General features: G+C 36.4%; 1 protein-coding gene across 1 annotated transcript in view; it reads right to left on the bottom strand.

Moving 5' to 3' along the window:
• Positions 1-3,368: 3,368 nt before the first annotated feature.
• Positions 3,369-19,650, bottom strand: part of LOC129270436 (homeobox protein unc-4 homolog) — a 33,054-nt gene continuing 16,772 nt past the window's right edge. Inside the window, exon 3 of the mRNA XM_054907821.2 lies at positions 3,369-8,105. Coding sequence (XP_054763796.1) covers positions 7,176-8,105 — 930 coding nt within the window. The 3' untranslated portion in view covers positions 3,369-7,175. The remainder of the gene's footprint in view (positions 8,106-19,650) is intronic.

The following is a 19,650-nucleotide window of genomic DNA, read 5'->3' as shown; positions in this document are numbered from 1 at the left end:
TCAATCGTTTTTCCTCAATATTGAATGCTATAATAACTCTTACCAGACGAAGCTTGAAGCACTGGTAGAAGTGATAGAACCTAGACGTCTAGGCTGTATTATGGTAGAGATAGCATGCTCCTACTTGAAGTTAGAGACACTCATCTCATGATAGGATTAAAAACAGTTATATATTCTTCTTTCTCAAAGACGTCTTGACTTTTGAGTATTATGCGACTATTATATTGGAATGCGAACACTCAATTACCAGCGATTATCTTCCATAAAACGGTTCGCTTTGATTCGTCGTCCTTTCTTGCTCCTTTGTTGACGTTAACCCGTACCATACAATCACAGACGCGGACAATTGTGGACCAGTTTGGAGGCGACACTAAACACGGGACCACCATGTAAGACAGCGATTACCTCGCCAACGATACGCCCTAACGATTGCGCGGTAAACAACGTAATTTTACAAATTCAATATCAAGTAGTCAATGCAAAGTATTTTTAAGCCCCATACAAAAGATCGCAGGTGGTTCGATCGCCGATTATCAGTGTTTGCCGCCACAGGGTAATTCAATCAAAAATTGCTGAAAAGCGATACCCATTTGGCGGGTTTTTATAATGGCATCATTACAGGCCAAATTGATTCCATATAATTGAAGGCTATTAAATCTAGCTGGGTCACTATTGGGGAAAAGTGGAACCTTTTTCATTTCTCTCCCCCAAATCGGGCTGGTCAGTTATAATCGTGAATAGTTAACGGAGCCAGTTTACCTCTGTCAGACGATTTGAAGGGGTCGTATACATGGAAACTGCCTGGCATGCAAAAACATATTATTTGATCGAACATGCCAACAGGTGAACGTTTTGACGTAAACAGATCTTTCGTTATAGTATACAAAACTGTAGAAATTGACCAATTACCCTCGAAACCAGTGTGCGTATACACCTCAAACTATAATTTTGTTCTTATTGTGAACAAAATAAAGTTTCCTTCTTGAAAACAACTTACTTTGGAGAGATAAATTTATCAAGACTCCAAATCAAATTAGCCATAAGAGTTTCAAAACTGCCTGTTAGAATGTGCTGTTATGATAGAAGTTAGGGAATAGTTTTACACAAATGATTTGAGGTTAAACACTATTAGAAGAAAAAAAAAAGATTTTACAGAAAGAAATAACCAAATCATTCTGTAAATTGTTTTAACAGGAAAGATTTTTTTAATTTTTTTTACAGAACATGTCTGTTTTTTAAAGGAAATAGTTTTATGACAATACAATTGTAAGGTTACATAAGCAAATACCATTTTTTTTGTAATTTTACCCAAATGCATGTAATATTACACAGTGCAGTAAGATTACAGGTGTTCTCGAGACTCTGCTACAGGAATTTCCTTTTTTTAAGTAGAGATTTTCTAACAGTGTATAATACTATTTGAAAAATATGTGCATTTCATTAAGATTCTCACATCCATTTCTTTTAGCTATAGTCTATTTTGTCACATTTGTGGTGATATGTTAAATCATGACCATTGTAACGTATGCGCCTGCTAGCGTATGGATCTATAAATATGTATTTATATGTTCATAGTTTTTACACTTGTATACACGTGTTGACCTTTATATATATTTTTCTATGAAGAATAGAATAAATCAAATAAATTGATGCAACTATCTCCTAGAATTTTCCGAGGGGCTCTTGACAGAGCTTAAACATCTAGAAAATATATTTTTTTTAAATGGATAGATTCCATTAGAATAATTGACGAGAAGCTTTTATCTAAAAAAATATACATTAAGAGCCTTTCTGATAAGTCTATCTAAATTTGAGTAGAATGTCTTTCAAGTCACGATAGTGTAGTAGTCTTGGTTGAAAATACATTACAGCAGTCTGACTCATATACGCAGGGGCGGATCCAGGATTTTCCAAGGGGGCACATTTTCTGGCAGAAATAAGCCCTATTTCACTAAATCATATAGTTATTTCACTAAATCATTAGTGAAATAGTAGCAGCAGCAGCAGTAGTAGTATTGTCATTCTTATCACAATCGTTAATATCATTATCTAATTATCGTTATTGTTTTTAGTTTTATTATTATTATTATTATCATTGTTATTATAATACTTATTGTATTATAGTTATTATCATCATCATCATTATTATCATTGTCGTTGTTATAATACTTATCATTATATATAATTATGATTACTATTATCATTATTATTATTATTATTATTATTTATTGTTATCATTATTATTATTATTATCATTATTATTACTATTAATATTAATATTATTATTATTAGTAGTAGTAGTAGTAGTAGTAGTAGAAGTAGGTGTAGGACTAACATTATAAGGCATACTATCATGTACCAAGTACATGAAGTACTATTATCATTAACATTATCATCATCATCATCACCATCATTATTATCATCATCATCATCATCATCATTGTTATCCTCATCATCATTGTTATCATCATCAACACCACCACCACCAATCATCATCATCATCATCATCATTACGACCTTTATCACGATCATCATTATCATCATCATCATCATCACCACCACCACCACCACCACCACCACCATCATCATCGTCTTCATCGCGATCATCATCATCACCATCACCATCATCATCATCATCATCGTCAGCATCACCATCATCATCATCATCACCATCATCACCATCATCATCATCATCATCGTCATCATCACCATCATCATCATTATCCTCACCACCATCATCATCGTCTTCATCATCGTCAGCATCACCATCATCATCATCATCACCATCATCACCATCATCATCACCATCATCATCATCATCATCACCATCACCATCATCATCATCATCATCGTCAGCATCACCATCATCATCATCATCACCATCATCACCATCATCATCATCATCATCACCACCACCACCACCATCATCATCGTCTTCATCACGATCATCACTATCATCATCACCCTCATCAATATAATCTTCATCACCATCATCATCATCATCATCATTATCATCATTATCATGATCATCATCATCCATGCAATCTCATCATCTTCACCAAGGTCCCCCATAAAGCTTAACAATTCATCGCACAGCCAATTAATTATCACGATTAATTGTATAGTCAGTGCAATCAATCAATCGTAAAACGTTGTTCTGCGATCAATTTTGCTAAGCTTTTTGTTACGCCCAGAACCAACTTGATTATCTAAAGTATGTTACCTTTAACCGCCATCATCGTGATCATCATCAGCATCATCGCCTCCATCAAAATAGATCACCATGAAAAGTTCATCAACAACATCATATTCATCATCACCAACGTCAGATCATAAACACCAAATCGCAATGAACATTTCATTGGATATATCGTTCATTCTTTACGTTTTAATCTTCACTCGTATATCATGTGTATAAACATAATTACATTAGAATATTTTCTTTCTTCATTAGACTATTTACAAAGTAAAACTCATGAAATTCCCCCTCAAATACTATCCACCATTGATAACATCAACTGAAAACTCACATACTTCTCCCTTGCCCATACAGCTGTCGACATGGTCGAGGAAACCGATTCTTTTTTTTAAATCTTCACATCGAACACTACTTTTTATTGTGCTTCGGGATTGAGTACTTATAGTTTCCTTAAATCGACAAACGTTAAGTTAAATCTGAGTCTCATCCGAGACAACATTTGCCTGGCTAGTTCATGTAGAAATTGATCTATTGTAATATTGTCGTGATTCGATTTGAAATGATCGGGTTCTAGGAATTGAACTGCATCTACATCAACGGATCGCACTTGCAAAATTGAATCGAGGATTTTCTTTTGGTAAAATTCATCAGATTTGTGAAAAGACAGTAACAAAAGTTTGCTTCAATTCTAAAATGAATAATTAGTAAATTTCAGTTGAATGATGTGTGAAACATCTGCAATAATTTAAAGTTATTATTTCAAGATTTGAATCACGCGCTTAATAAGGCTCGTAGAAAGAGACGGTGCTTATTACCACAGGTAAGATGACCACAGTCAAGTCGTCACTCTCCCTTTAAGGCAAAGTCGCAATAATTACCCCTAATTCATTCTTAGTCTTGAAGATCTAAAAGATAGAGAAAGGAAGAGAGATTGAGAGAGAACGACATCCACGTCAGCCATGGTTCGCGGTTCCTCTAATCTAAACTTCCACTCCTATTCAATCAAGCGAGTAAAACACTGTGAAAATTAAAACCGCTACATCAAGCCGTAGACAAGTGAATAAACTCTCTCTTTACTCTTCATCTCTCAAGAATGCGTGTAACAGCATCACCTAGCCTGTTATCCTTCTCCAACTCACCCCCTTGTGTTTGGAGGACGAAATTACGCTTTTCTCCTTTCCGATTTCGAGAGCCCCGTCGAGGAAATTAAATTTTTGTTACGTCTCCACTACTTGAGATTGTATCATACTAACCGCGCTGGATTGGATGGCGGCATCGAAAAATAACAGATTTTCGCAACAAATTGGATTCCACGTTTACGTGATGGCAAGCATGAGACGCAGTGATTTATCGCATGATATTTAATAGTTTTGTGACTCAATTAAGACAGGAGTGTTGGGGGGGGGGGGGTTTGGAGTGAAAAGAAAATACAGCAAACGGAATATAACAATCAGGGAGTGGATCAAATGACACGGTGATTTTAAAGATGGCGTGATTTGTGGAGAGTTATGAAAGCTTCTTGGTTACCACCTAAAGAAAAGAAACTGTATATAGAAAAAGAATCAAGCAACAACCTAAAACGTAAATGTAATTTTTTTTCTTGTAAATATCTACGTCTTCATTCAATGAGTCAAGAAAGTTAAAACTTTGTTGATGCTGGATTAGGCTGTTTCTTGATCGCTTTGAACAGAATCCTAAACACAGATACGATTTTCAATTAAGAATATATATATATATATATATATATATATATATATAAATATATAAATATATATATATATATACATGTATATATATATATATATTAAGGATAAAAAAAATAAGGATAGAATCGATATTTGATAGTTAATAACATTTCAATGGATTGAGAAATAAAATTATGGCAATGGCTGCATTCATGCCAATGCAGCAGGTAGGGATAGACTATGCCAACAAAGGAATACATTCCTGTCAGCTATTCATGTACCTCGCCTTAGTCGAGTGTGGTATCTCGTAGATCATTGGTTTGTTTCATGACATTACCAACATAGCTTTGTGATTTGAAATGTGGAATCAATATACCTCAAGAACACTGTAAACGATAAATAAATATAACATATACCGTAAACGAATTATAAAGAAATAATTCACCCATATCCATAAATAAGCTATCCTGGAATTACGTTATCTGATCTAACAAAGAAAGTCATTCATCATAGATTGGCGATTGATACATTTTGGCAATATAGAATGTTTATCTTTGGTCAATGAAGTATGCTTTTTGGTTTATTCGAAAATGAGGAATATTTGTTTCTTTATAATGCTAAAAAATAGAGAAGGGTTGAAAAAAATTGGAGAAGAGATAAGGTAGTCATGGCCCTTAAAATGCGATCACTAAGACTTTGTGGTTTCCTAAAGAAAATGTGATTAAACATGTAAGAACATCTGTATCATTTGTTGTGTAATTAGTTATTAGGATTTTGTTTCGTTTTTCTATAGCACCTTTTCATTAGGGCATTAGTCAGAAGATATTATTGCTATATGTGACCTCACGAAATTGTTTTTTTATTCATCGAAGGAACACATACGTAAATCGAAACGACATCATATCTGTAATTTATTGAATGATAACTTCTGCTTTAGTGGAAAACTTTCTGAGTAAAAGTTTTGAAAACAGATGAAATTTTAGTAAATTCGTGTTTGGAGAAAATAAAGGAGTTGTCCCGACCGAACATCCGAATGAAAATTACCTATATGCGGCCGATCATAAATCCCCCACGGTGATATCTTAAGAATGATATTTGAAAAATTCTCATTGTTTTTTATTTTTTTAATTGTTCAACAATGCACGTACTTGAACTTAAATTTTCCTAGTTATACAACTTACCACTTTGTTTGCATTCATATTTCAGATAAAAATGTGGAACATGTAAAATTGGCCCATACTTTAAAAGTTAATACACATTCAGAAGAGAACGTCGTCAGCATATGATGAAGAAAAAGTTGGTTGCCGTAGTATCTTACGACCAGTGACCACCCATTATTAATTATCGAGGTAACTCAAGCTATAAACCCTTACATGCATACCAATAAAAACCTGACGTATGCCAGAGGAATGAGCAAAATAAACAACATCCTATTGTAATGGGATTGATAAATGTGTATCTAATACCAATTTAGCCATAATAGTAAATGTCGACGATTATCTTTTTTAATGACTGGCACTCTGAAATGATTTGCCCATTGACAACAACCCAACTGGAACTCGAGGTAATCATGGTAGTCGAAATAACCACGTAGATAAAATTGGGTAAAATATATAAATAGGGGGGGGGGGGGTTGCTCAGCGCTAGTCCACCTGGCGGTGAAAACTTTGGGCTGAAGATTTGTTAGGAAAATTAACAGGAACTCCTGAATAAAGGAAAGTAAAGTGAAGCATTTTTGTAATCTTTATATCAATTGTTTCAGTTGAAACGAAAACCCTATAATTCATAGCGGTCTGGAGGCATCATGACCACCCTCTGTAGCTGCCTAGCTTCGCATATATTAACAAGTATTGGTTCACTGTTACTGGCACAAGGATAACGAGTATTCTATAATGGTAACGATATTCTATGCTCATTTATAAACATTAACGATTTTGTCAACAGTTCATGCATACGGAGGACGGGTTTGGGAAGTTACTTGATGATTTCAGACTGGTTTAAAGCGATTGTTTTCCATGAAAACATAAAAGGGGTAAAATTCAATTAGCCATAACCTTGGAGCATCTTCAATCCACATATTAATTTTCAAATGAGTATTTTCAGACAGCCTTATAGTTTGTTAACTTATTTATAAAACACGTTTTCATATAGAATAACAATTCATTTCAACTTTACATAAACATTATAAATGCAATTTTCCTCCCACAATTTCCATTTCACACTTTTAAGATAATTTAATATATCTATCACTATGCACATTAATAAAATGGTAAATATTTTACAAGTTCTATTCACCCATCGCTTAGATCATTTTTGCTCAACGCCTCTTTATGTTCTTGTGCTTTCTTCCTTAGTGCCTCGACACTCATTGTCTTTCTCTCCCTCCATGCATCAAGTAGGCCTAATTGCTGACTGTTGGCCCGTAAGCACCCGGCTAATCGATCTGCCGTAAGACCGGCCCACATTCTCGGGAACCCAAAGGTAGTGAGGGCACCCCATGCAAGAGGGTTTGGTGCTGCTAGGGCATAGCTCGGGCAGAATTCGGGCCAGAGGGCAGCAGCAGCAGCGGCTGCCGCAACAGTTCCTGGTTTCATATCCGGGTGCTGCTCCGGTTGGCGAGACAGAAGTCTGTCGATGCTAAACGAACTATGAAATGCGGATGCGGCGTCGCAGTCTTGAAGTTTATCCGCATCGAACCGCGGTAACGGTCCGACACCCCGCAGTGGATTTAAAAGAGTTCGTGCCGCTAATTTGAACCGCGGCGAATCCGGAAGTTTTCGCTGTTCTTCCGATGTATCAATACTGATGTTGTCCATGCATTCTGAATCTACCTCGCTTGGTTCAGCGCTCGAGCTTTCCATGAAGTCTTTCTGTGACAGATGGCCTTCTGTTAAAAACCCCGTCGGTCCATCTACACATAAACCTGTTGAAGAACTACACGAGTCTCTTCTTCTCTTCTCACCCTCTCCACCAGCGCTTCCTTCAGACCCACTGCTGCCACCAACTCGCCTAGAAACATGTCGATTTGGTGCTTTCTCTGCCTTCTCCTTTTGTTTCTTGATCTTCCTTTCTACTTTCATTCTCTCTTTTCGCTCTAGCTCATCAGGTGGAATTGGGTCTCCGCTGCACGATGTAAGATGAGCGTTGTGGGCAGGGCGACCAGGACCTTTCCGCGTATTCTCCTTCTTCCGCCATTTTGCTCTTCGGTTCTGAAACCAAACCTGTAGAAAATGGAAAAGATAATAGTACAGCACAATTAGACTTATTATTTTATTATTTCTTTTGTTTGAAGCTTATATAAGATTCAAAGGGGTGCTACCTCATCTACATACATGTTACCAGACTGCAGACCATTACTGAAACACCATATTCATAATTTTCTCAAATCACCAAGATTGTGACATTTAAGGGGATTCCATAAGGATATTTGGCGTAGGTGTACTACTTTCTGGCTTAGTTCGGCATTTTCAATTCTTCCAAAGAATATTACAATATTTGACAGATTTCCTCCAGGCCTCGCTACATAATTTCTCTTTATGCTTTCATATCTACCGAAGATACACTAAGAAAGAAAGTGCTAGATTAGGCAGTTTGTGCGTTTGTATAGAGTGACTATACAACGGGGTGCCGATTTTGAGCACTTGGGGTGCAAAACCAGCACCTGGAGTGCTCAATGCAGCATGTCACGTGCTTCCGTGCTTTTAAGCACCAGAAGTGCACAATATAGACACTCCGCAATGCAGTCACTATAAACGAGCCCCTAAACATCTGGAAATATCAAGATGCGTTTTCTTTTTTAAAGGATTTGTAGCATGTTCCTGTTACATGTGATTGTTTCAAAGATATTGCCAGTTTAGTGCCGATGTTGATTGGACATTTAAACACGATATAAAAACGCACCTTCACCGTGACAGAAAAGTTGAACAACACAAGCAATATACCATCAACATGTATATAAAAGGTACTTTAATTTTGAATTTTCTAAAGAATAAACACGAAAGTTAAGACAGATAACAACAGTGAAAGAGAATAAAAAACTCTATAAATGGATGAATAAATACTTCCTCGTGATAACTAATGATAGCCACAAAGCAGGTGGAGATGAGTCAAGAAATTCGACAGAATGACGTGCCTGATAGCTAGACTTTGAGCCATGCCCGATAAATGACATCAAATGCTATAATGTGGCACACACTAATTCAACAGAAATAGAACATAATGGAGATGAAAATAAGGATGGGGAAAGTCTGGGTAAAACCGGTGAAAAGTGAGGAAACGATATCAACCTCAACGAAGATGAGTTTGTGGGCGGAGTCTGTGTAAGTGGGGGAGGTGGGTGTGGGAGAGGCTGGTAGAAAGAGGGATACAGTGAGAAACAGGAAGAGGAGAGAAAGAGAATAGAGAAAAAAGAAAGAAAGAAAGAGACAGAAATAGAGAAAGGAAGGAGAGAGAGAGAGAGATAGCGGGGGGGGGGGGGTGGGAGAGGGAAGGGGGTGCAAAAAATTGGACGCATAAATCCCGAATAGAAACTCTAATGTCAACGTCGCAACTCGTTACATCCTGTTTTGGAAGGCTCTTGAATTGCCCTTCAGTTTGGCCATTTATTGATTTCTGGCGTGCGAGGAAATTTGCCCGCTCAGGCAAAGTACTGCCCTCAATTAAGCTGTTATGTGATGTTTTTAGCGGCTTGCTCGGTATCTTGCCTGTCATATAATTCAGCTAAAATCACCCCCATTCCGAATCGATCACACTTGGCATTTCTATAGCGCCCAATCACCAAGTGGTAGATAAGTGTTTATTGTATATATTTTCCCGCCGAAATAAGTTTATTCTGAACGAGATCACCCTTGAATATAGGGAAAGGAAAGTGAAATTCTTCTCAGGACTGAATATCATTCCAATAGCTGTATCTTTGAATATTGTACATGCCCATCCAAAAGAAAAATGCAATAAATTTTGTGCTAGAGTATAATGGTTTAACCAAAGTACGAACTACAATGAACTAATGGAACTCCATCTATATCAGTCTCATCAAGAAATGCAATGTCCATAGTCAGGAAAGCATGTTCCATTTTTTCCGTATCCTAATAATAATTGATATTGCTCTGATCATGATTGCGGTTAATTTAATAAGTTTCAGGTGTCACGGAGTGGCTTGATTTCAAATTTCTTGACTATAATTACGAAAGCATGAATAATAAGCCAAGAACCCCCCAACAAAAAAAAAGAGAGAGAAAAAAAAATATATATATTAATATCTTCTCACATTGCGGATCCTCATAAAACAATAATTTTCAGCAGTTTTATTTTTATCGTAATTATGCCTAAAATTACAATTTTACGGGTGCTGCGATTCGAAAACTTGCAACAATGAATGACTTTATTTCACTTTGCTATATAAAACGATGAATCTTCAATTAATACACTCGGCAGGAAAAAAATAGTTTGAAACGGGCACAACTAATCTACAAAGTGATATCGTCCAAAACCCATTTCTTAAGGTCTTCATGGAATAAACGAAGCCTCGTCTGAAGTTTGTTCATCAATTTTCATCTTTCCTCTACTTCTTCCCCGAATCTATGAACAGTCCTGACAGCAACGGTTGTCACAGAGCTAGTGTTCGAATGATCGACGTCGAACGATACCGATGCCTGATCGCTATCGCTGATTATCGCGCGTTTACTGGTATCTCACGTATCACGTGTCATAAATTCATCACGTGATAACCTGTCGATCCGCCATTCACTGCACATCAAGAACGTTCGTAGTGAACACGTATATATGCTGTGAATTTCTTTGGACTTTAAGTTTTCTATTATTTTCCATTTCGAAGATGATGAAGATAACACCGCGAAGGGTTGACTACTTTATTGAAAATATATCTTCAAATAGTTGGAATATTATATCAAAAAATCAAGACGGTGGATAATAATACATTTCTTTAACTTACTAATTTGTATAGGCACCAGGATTTTTTAAATAGGGCGGGGATGGTGGGGAAGTAGGTGCAAGTGAAGATTGTTTGGGGGCAGAGGCGCACTTACTTTCATTTTTTTAATTCTTCAAAATTTTAGGGGGGTGACTGAGTAGAGGCAAATGAAATGCCGCCATGCCCCCCCCCCCCTTCACTTGGTCGTTCATAAGCCCCACTAGCTCACAAATCGGAAACGTTTACCAGGGAAATGATCTTTGTAAGGATCATCTGATCTTTGTAAAGTATTCATGTTTGCATACATATTTTTTATGATTTTCCACAATGCTCATTACGAAGTGACAGAGTAATAATTATAAGCACTCCTTGGTGAATAGAGAAGCTAAGCAGAAAAGAGTCTTATCAATTTTTATAATTTACTTCACATTAAATAGTACGGAAATTTCATGAAAACTCATAATTTAAGTTATAAAATGAACTCGGTTTTCATTGGAATGTCCTAATTTCTTTATTGGCAGGTAATCATACACCTTTTCTTGCCCCTTGTGCCTATTTAACTAGCCTCCCTTTTCACCCATTTAGCTTGTGAAATACACCATCGATTTTGCTTGTGTGATGAAACTCAAATCAATAGCACCAAACAGTTAACATGGTTAAGTCAAGTCAATCTCTAAAATCTTAACGCTACTATGACTTCACTTTATCGACGAGTGAACTTCGAAAGTGTTATTTTGTAGCGCGCCTTGTCAAGCTACACATTAGCAAACTTTGATTTTTTTTCGTGGTATTTGTCTCTTCTTCGCCCTCATTCGTAGTTGTCACTTTTCCTCGAGAAAAGTCGATAGAAGCAGCGGAGCGCGAGCCAGATTTCTATCTTAGCTTGTAATTAAAGCGAGAAAAGATAGACAGCTTGATTGCTTTAAATTAAATGTACCCGATCGCGATGTACGGCCTCGTTCTGGCCTTCAAATTTTACACAAGTTATTCAATATTTATATTCTAGGAAGAAATGCAAAGAGGATAACGAAGCGTTATAGCCTAACTTCTTAAAGTGCCTAAAATAAAGATAAAACACCGTAAGAATTCAACCGACCAACTAAAGTGGGCTGAAAAGTTTTAAATGTCCTTGAATATTTCGAACGTCAAAAGCACTTTTATCATGCCTAGAAGTGTTTTTCAAAGTAGTTCATGATTCAGAATAACCCAGTACCCCCATTTGTTTAGCCAGGGTTATTATCACTTAAAAAAGAGCACTTTCTGAAATGTTTTAACCAACATAATTATTCGGATGTTTGATATAGGTCTAGAACCAACCAGTCGTTTGTTAACAAAGCATCACAATCATTTCAACCCGGAATTGATAAGCCCTTATGAAACCCAAGAAGGCGGTCGATTTCTCCTAAAAACCACATATAAACATTCAACCTCTGAAAGATAAAACCCAAATCTAACATTAGAAATAGGCAAAGTAAATCAAACGCTTGATATCAATATTTCGAAGGATTCTAAGATGTATTGAGCTCACTTCTGAAGAACAATAGCATGATTCGTTTCGACCAAAGTCTTTCTCAAATAATCACCAGAATTATGAATTAAATTGTCAGCACTCGTGACATATAGATTGACTGCACTCGAAACAAAAATGAATTCTCCTTTTAAATAATCATGCCCAGCAAACATTATGATGACAGCGAAAATGAAATAATTGCGTCGGTACGATTAAAAGATAAATTCATTAACCATCTACCAGTTTCTAATTGCTCATTTTGACTCATTGTGACGCTCATTCTCATATTTGCAGATCCAGATTCACGGTTGATCTGCAAATATTGCGTGATTTTTGGCGAGGAAAAGATAAAAGTTTTGCGGGGAATTAATTGCGACAAGCGACCTAACGTTTCATTAGCTGTCATTCCTTCTGTAAGCTTGATTAATTTCAGAAATTGTCATCGCGGTTTGAGTTATTGAAGATGATAAGATTATCAGGGAGGAGAACTTGATTCCCCAAACGCCAGAATTAGATTGCTTTCGATATGAATGATTTGATAATTCTTCTCTTTTTTGTTGTAACTTCTTAGCGTTTATTGAAGTTTGAAGACAAACGAAACCACGAGCCATTTTTTTATAAAAAATAAATAGAAAAAAATACAAAACCGGATTCTCAGAAAGAACAGAAGGGGACAGAAATGACGCCGCTTGCATGGCTTGCAAAATCGATTTAAAATTATGTTAACTACGCTTATCTACAAGATTGATGACGGTAATAATTATGTACTTCTATTTCATGATTTCCTAATGCAATTGAAATATGTTTTCTCAATAATGATAATAATATTACTTATACTGTTTAACACTTACTTTATTAAAAGTCAGTCCGGGCAGTCTAGGTTTTCTCTTGTAACACAAGTTTATGAATTACAAGAAATTGGCTGTTTATATAATTTCAGTTCTAATTCATTTTGGCATGTTGGGCTTTTGTTTCAAATTTAGCTTAATATTTATACTGCAAAGGATATCTCTTCTTATTCATTGTAAGAACATCATCCATTTTAATTCTCAGAAACATCGAATACGCGTAGTAAATCAAAACATTGACTTACAACGTTGCAAGACATGATTAAAACAAGCTCAATCACGAGGAACTGATTCAGATCTTATCCAACTAAATTATAGTTTTCGTAAAATTGATTTCGGATCGTTCTTTGATAAGTAGATACACATATAAACATCTAATTACATTGCATTTACATTCTCATTAAGTTATATCACAAAACGTTATTTTCACGTTACATTTTAAAATTAATTGAAATCTAGAAAAACTGTATTATAGGATACAAATTCAATTCAACCTATGTTTCATCCCTAACACTGGAAATAAACAGATAGCGGACAGCCCAGTGGACATGGAGAGCATGCCATACTTTTCTGTAACTTTCTCACGTCTTCTCGATTTGTGCTTATCTATATTGATCGCGAATAGGCACTGGTGCAACAGACCGCGTAATATTCTGATTTCAAATGGATAGCAGGAGGAAAAAATATAAATCAATGTAGCTGTCATCGCGCTCGACACGTTTTACTTATCTATGAAGATGTATCTATTTCTAGTACCATGTGATATCATATATCGTAAGTACGGGAATCTTTGAAGATTGGGGAGGGGGAGGGGATTATTCGTTAATGGTATACATGTAAGTGACACACCGATATCTGGCTTCCATTAAATCCTGTTAATTGTAAGGGATAATAATATATTACGAACTAACATGCCCTAATATTAAACAAGTCATACATCTATTATAGTAACATTAAAATACCTCTACTCTCCATACTGCAGTTATACATACCTCCTAAAGTAGCAAATCGCATAACCGTTTGAATTTATTATTATAAATGAAATGGTTTCCGATTTTGATACGTTTTGATTTTGGACCTTTCAGTAGACCTGAAACGTACATATGCCTACATTTCTAAACCCTTCAAAATTGTACCGTTGGGATTGGTAAAATAAAAACACAATCTTCTAAGTGCGAAAATATTAATAAGAATGACAATACGGCGGAATTAATCGCGAGGGACTCGGACTACAATATTGGCGAACACAATCTATCTTCGTTTCGTATTTCACCAAATCAAACTTCATCGTTAAGACAACATCCTCTGTCCAATACGAAAGACAATTGAAGGCAAACACCGATTTGTTCTCGTTTGTCTTATCACCTTAAGAAATCGCAATATTAGCTCGAATTCGTCTGGCTGAAATGCTGAGGGAAAATGAAACGAGAGAGGGGCGAAAGGAGTAAGTATAACCGTCGCATCGACTTCCATCTCAATCGGAAGTCGGATACGACAGCGTAAAATAGATACCTCAACACGTTTTCGGCGCCAAAAGAGAACAATTATACACGTTGTGATAATGGATAAGAAAGAGAGGAGAGGGGGAGAGCGAGTTGTCACGGAGCTCGGTTGACTTCACGACATGTAGGAGGCACATGTGTGTATTTCTGTGTACATTAACAGGGTTGGATAGCTGGTATAGTTGAGGAGGGATCGGGGAGGGGGAGGGGGTGACTCCCCCTCGTTGCGCAGACGACATTCATGGCGTGCACAGAATATTGCTTGCAGTAGCTCCGGATATCACATTAATGTGCAAGCCTATCTTATGAACTTCACGTTGACTAGATTACAGTAAAGAATTCTAGAAAGCTAATTTATTGAAATCATATCAAGATGAAAAAAAACACACATTTTTCAATCGCCATGATACATGCAAGAAAATATGAACTGAAATTATCAGGGAAACACAAAAAGTCCATCACTGCGAGTGATGATTGATGTGGAAGCTCACGTGATCAACTTTTGACCAATGCGCTGCGAGAATCTTACTATGTGGAAAACAGAACGCAACATTGTTTTACTCAAGAAGAGTGTAGGCCCGGATTTTTATATAACATGAACTGTTTAATACAAAAATATCATGACCATTAAAACTCCATTATCATTTATTTATAAATTGAAATAGGTGTTACAAAAATATTGTATCATTATGATTGCTGTTTGTACTGACTTTTAAAACGTCTTTTAAAACGTCAACCAAAGCAGTCCTTTAAAAAATCTCTTTTCCATTTTCGTCTCCGCACGTAAGTAGCAATGATTGAAAACCATTTAGAACACTCCCTCGATCGATAAGTATGGTCAGCTCAAGACGGGATTAAACAGTGCTCCGTTAGCAAAGAAAAAAGGAACAAGATTTGCACCCAAAGCGGGGATTAAATGAAGCAGTGGTCTAGGTCCGTCGAGCGAGAAGAAATATTCATTTAAACAATTTTGTGTCTGGTGAGGAGGAAGAGGAAATCACTCACCGTTTGGAAAGCGAATATTTTCTTCCATGAACGCAGGATGATAGCAAAAACGGAGTTCCTCCGTACTCTGACATGTATGAAATATATGAGATGTCAGAAGTGACATTATTTGAGGATGATGGCCATGATGATGGAGTAAAAGTAGAAATAAGATAGGAAAAATAAATGATGACATCGAAGGATGCGTACTTTTTTTGGGCGGTCGGCACAAATGCTTTTTCCCATCTCACTCTCTCTCATTCCCTCTCTCTCACTCACCCAGACACACACACACCCACACACACACATGTACCTCTCACACACACACACATTCCATTCCTTTATCTCCCTACATCCTCTGTTCTCTATAATTCACAATGAAATTGAGCTTTCTTTTTTTGTTTCTTAACGAATATTTTCTAAACTTACAACCATAATTATAGGGAGAGGGGCGGTATATGAGGAAATAATCTCTCCCGGTCATGGATATCCTTGCATTCCCTTTTTTCAAACTCATCGGTTCAGACTATCCTACTGTCTCTAATTTGTCTTATTCCTCCTTCTTGCGATTATCTTCTCTCCCTATTTTGCCCCATGCACCCCCCACAAAGCGCTCCCTCTCAATCTTATTGCATTATACCCCGCCCTGTTTGATCTGGCTACATCTATCTCTCGTTGCCCCTTTCTCCTTCCTCCTTGCCATTTAGAAATTCTCCTTCTCCATTCCTTCCCCATCTTTCTCTTTATTTCCCTCTCACACGCTCGTTCTATCTCTTTCATCCAACCCTCTGCCCTCGCCCGTCCATCTCCAACTCTTCCTTGTATTCTTCCCCTCCATCCCTTCTCACACACACAAATCTCTACCTCCACCCCACCCCCTCTTCTCATCTCCTCATTTTTCTTCCTCTTCTAACCATCGTGTCACACTCCATCTACTCTTCGACACATTCAAATACGACATGATACACTATTACCCCATTATACAACCATCCCGCGCCGCGCCTACCGGCGTAGGTAAATACAATTTTCGGTTGTAACGTCTGACGGGCTCGTCTTGCATCTGATTAAATTACTCTTTCATTGTCCACAATTTCTAATGAAGACCGGGGGCGCTTTCATCTTCTTCACCTTCTATTTAATGAAAATGAGACCCGTATTCCTGTTGTAATACCATTATTGCATTAAACTTGTTTACTGATATTGTTAATATATCGAATTAAAGAGCATGGTGCAACTGTTATAGCCACTGTAAATCAAAACGGCTTCTACTGCTTAATGCTTTAAACTAATACTTTTCCTGATTTCACGTGATATTGCATTTAATTTCAATAAAGAATAAAGCAGAACTCATATCAATGATATAATTAAAATCAGAAAAGCTATTAAGGATGATGTATGATGAGAATATGAAAGAACTAAATACATCAAAACAAAGATTGTAAAGTTTGGAGATTCCCAGCTCCTCACGTATGTCCTAATTGTCGAAGAAAACTATTTTGATTTTTTTTATGCTTAGGAAAGTCATAAAAAAATGGTCTCACTTAATCTTCATATCGTTCAATATGGCTTGAAGAATTGCAAGAATGATGATAATATTTCATCAAGAACTAATAACAAGCCTAGGATTTTTCCCCGATATAGATTCAAGGCTATAGCATTCATGATTTTTAATGTCTTTTATTTCATTTTTATTCCATGTTTATATTCGTAAAAGGAGAATGAACAACTATTATTCCATTTTATAATAAATAGAAAAATCCTTCATTCGTTTGAAATAAGAATACATGAAATGAAAAGGAAAGACTCATTATAATTTTTATTTAATTGCATTGGATTAAATGCACTTGGGAAGTAGAATAAATGTGCGTTGAAAAGGACTTGTTTAGATGCAATGTATAATATGTTTATGCATGTGGGTGTATGATGTCAAACATTCAATAGAAAAAAGTAAAAATTCACATAACAGTAAAGAGTAACATAACATCATCTAGATCTTCATATAGAGCACCATAGATCATATGGCATATCCTCATCATTTTAACATTAATAGAGATAGATATCTGGTTTTTTTTTTCAAGGTTTCATGGCGATTTAGGCGTCGTTTTCATGGGTTGTCGTAACGTATTGCATACTTACACTCTTAAAGATGTTGGGACACATACTGTCCAAACAACAATTGGTTAAAACTTTATCCAATTCTGGGTAGTTTTAAACCAATAATGTGTGCTTTTGGTGAAAACTACACAGTATTGTTGTGTGGACAATATGTTGCCCAACATTTTAAGAGTCATCAATCACTTCTTGGCAGACAGGATCAGTGAATAACATGAATAATAGGGAAGCTTATCCATACGTCAGTTTAGAATCCCCGCTCAGGCCTAGACCTTCTTTATCTTTGATGAATTAGCAAGGTGGTAATGGAGGTTAAGTTATTTTGTTTTAATAAAATGATTTCATTCCGCCTTTAAAAAAAAATACATCATGGATGTCTTTGTAATCAGGCCAATTCATAATTTAGATTTTATCCAGATTTTTGACATGATCGATATTCCAATTCCATTTTGAGAAATATTTTCGAGGCGTGAAATGGATTTATTGTCCAACTTTTAGTCCAAAATCTTTATATCACCGCTAAAAACCTTTCTAATAAAATCTTCTGTCATCAAATATCACATGAAAAGTTTGCTGACGGCTTAAATATCTTTAAAGCTATCAATTACATAAAGCTGTCTAAAATGCATGGCACTTTTATCCATCTGTTATATCGTATATCGCTAAAATATTCAACAATTTTCCTGCCACACTATTAGTCATGACGACAGTTGATAATGAACATCACCTTAATTCATTTACTTGTCAAGTAAAAAGTCATCTTAAAATGGAAATACTCCAAGAGATTTTCACTATTTGATTGTTAAACTCGTCATCGGATAATTCCTCCTCCGAAATGGTTTTTTATTTGACCTAATTAGCTCGCTCAAAAGTGGAAAACAACTTAGTCTAACTTAAGAGAAAAAGTGAAAACTTCTATCCATCAAGGTATAACAGCGGAGTAAACCTTATATCTAGGCAATTTCAATTGAATTCGAGCCTGATTTAATCTTAATAATCAGTTTGAGGTAGGCTAGTAACCTCAGCTATCGCATTGTAGAAATAGAGGTAATCTCAACGCAAATATGGTTGATATTCATAGAATTGTAATCCCTTCGCGTGCAGTTGACAAGGGAAGGAGAACCACGTTTCGCTCCCGAAGGACTGTTGATAGCAACGAGTTATCCCCCGCCAAATCTTGGCGTAATGAAAATCTCGAAATGAAAAGATCGAAAATTAATGTGTTCTGTCGCATGTCACACCCCAAAATCTCATCTACAATACCATTCTATTCCCGCTCCCTCCCCACATCTCTCCTCTACATCGTTATGCCCCTCTCCTCTGTATGAATGCCTCTTTCTAGTTGTTTTCTTTTTCTTTCTTTTTTTTTCGCCACCAGAGTACTACCACCCCTCCATGCGCGTTCCCTTTTCTATCTAAATTCCGTCAAACTCATAAATATAATTATACGGGCGCGTCGTGGTCTAGTGGTTCTGACTCTCGCCTTTCAAACAGAGGGTCGTGGGTTCGAATCCTAACCATGTCGTGTTTTCCTTCAGCAAGAAATTTATCTGCACTGTGCTGCACTCGACCCAGCTGAGGTGAATGGGTACCCGGCAGGATTAATTCCTTGCATGCACTGAGCGCCGGTGATGGGAGCTCGAGCTAAAGCCGGGGTAATAATGGCAGCGCTTTGTTTCCTCAGGCAAAAGGCGCTTTATAAATACAGCTATTATAATTATTATTATAAATACATAGATATTGAAATGTTTCTTCTTCCATTCGGGGTTCAAGTGTATATTTATAGTTAAGAGCGAAATAAAAAGGAGAAACGTGCTATATATACATACATATATATATATATATACATATATATATATATATACATATATATATATATAT

The sequence above is a fragment of the Lytechinus pictus genome, chromosome 10 (genome assembly GCF_037042905.1).
Source record: "Lytechinus pictus isolate F3 Inbred chromosome 10, Lp3.0, whole genome shotgun sequence".
In the NCBI taxonomy this organism is placed as follows: Eukaryota; Metazoa; Echinodermata; class Echinoidea; order Temnopleuroida; family Toxopneustidae; genus Lytechinus; species Lytechinus pictus.
Note: the sequence above shows the minus strand (reverse complement) of the source record. Positions and strands in the feature narration are given on the sequence as shown.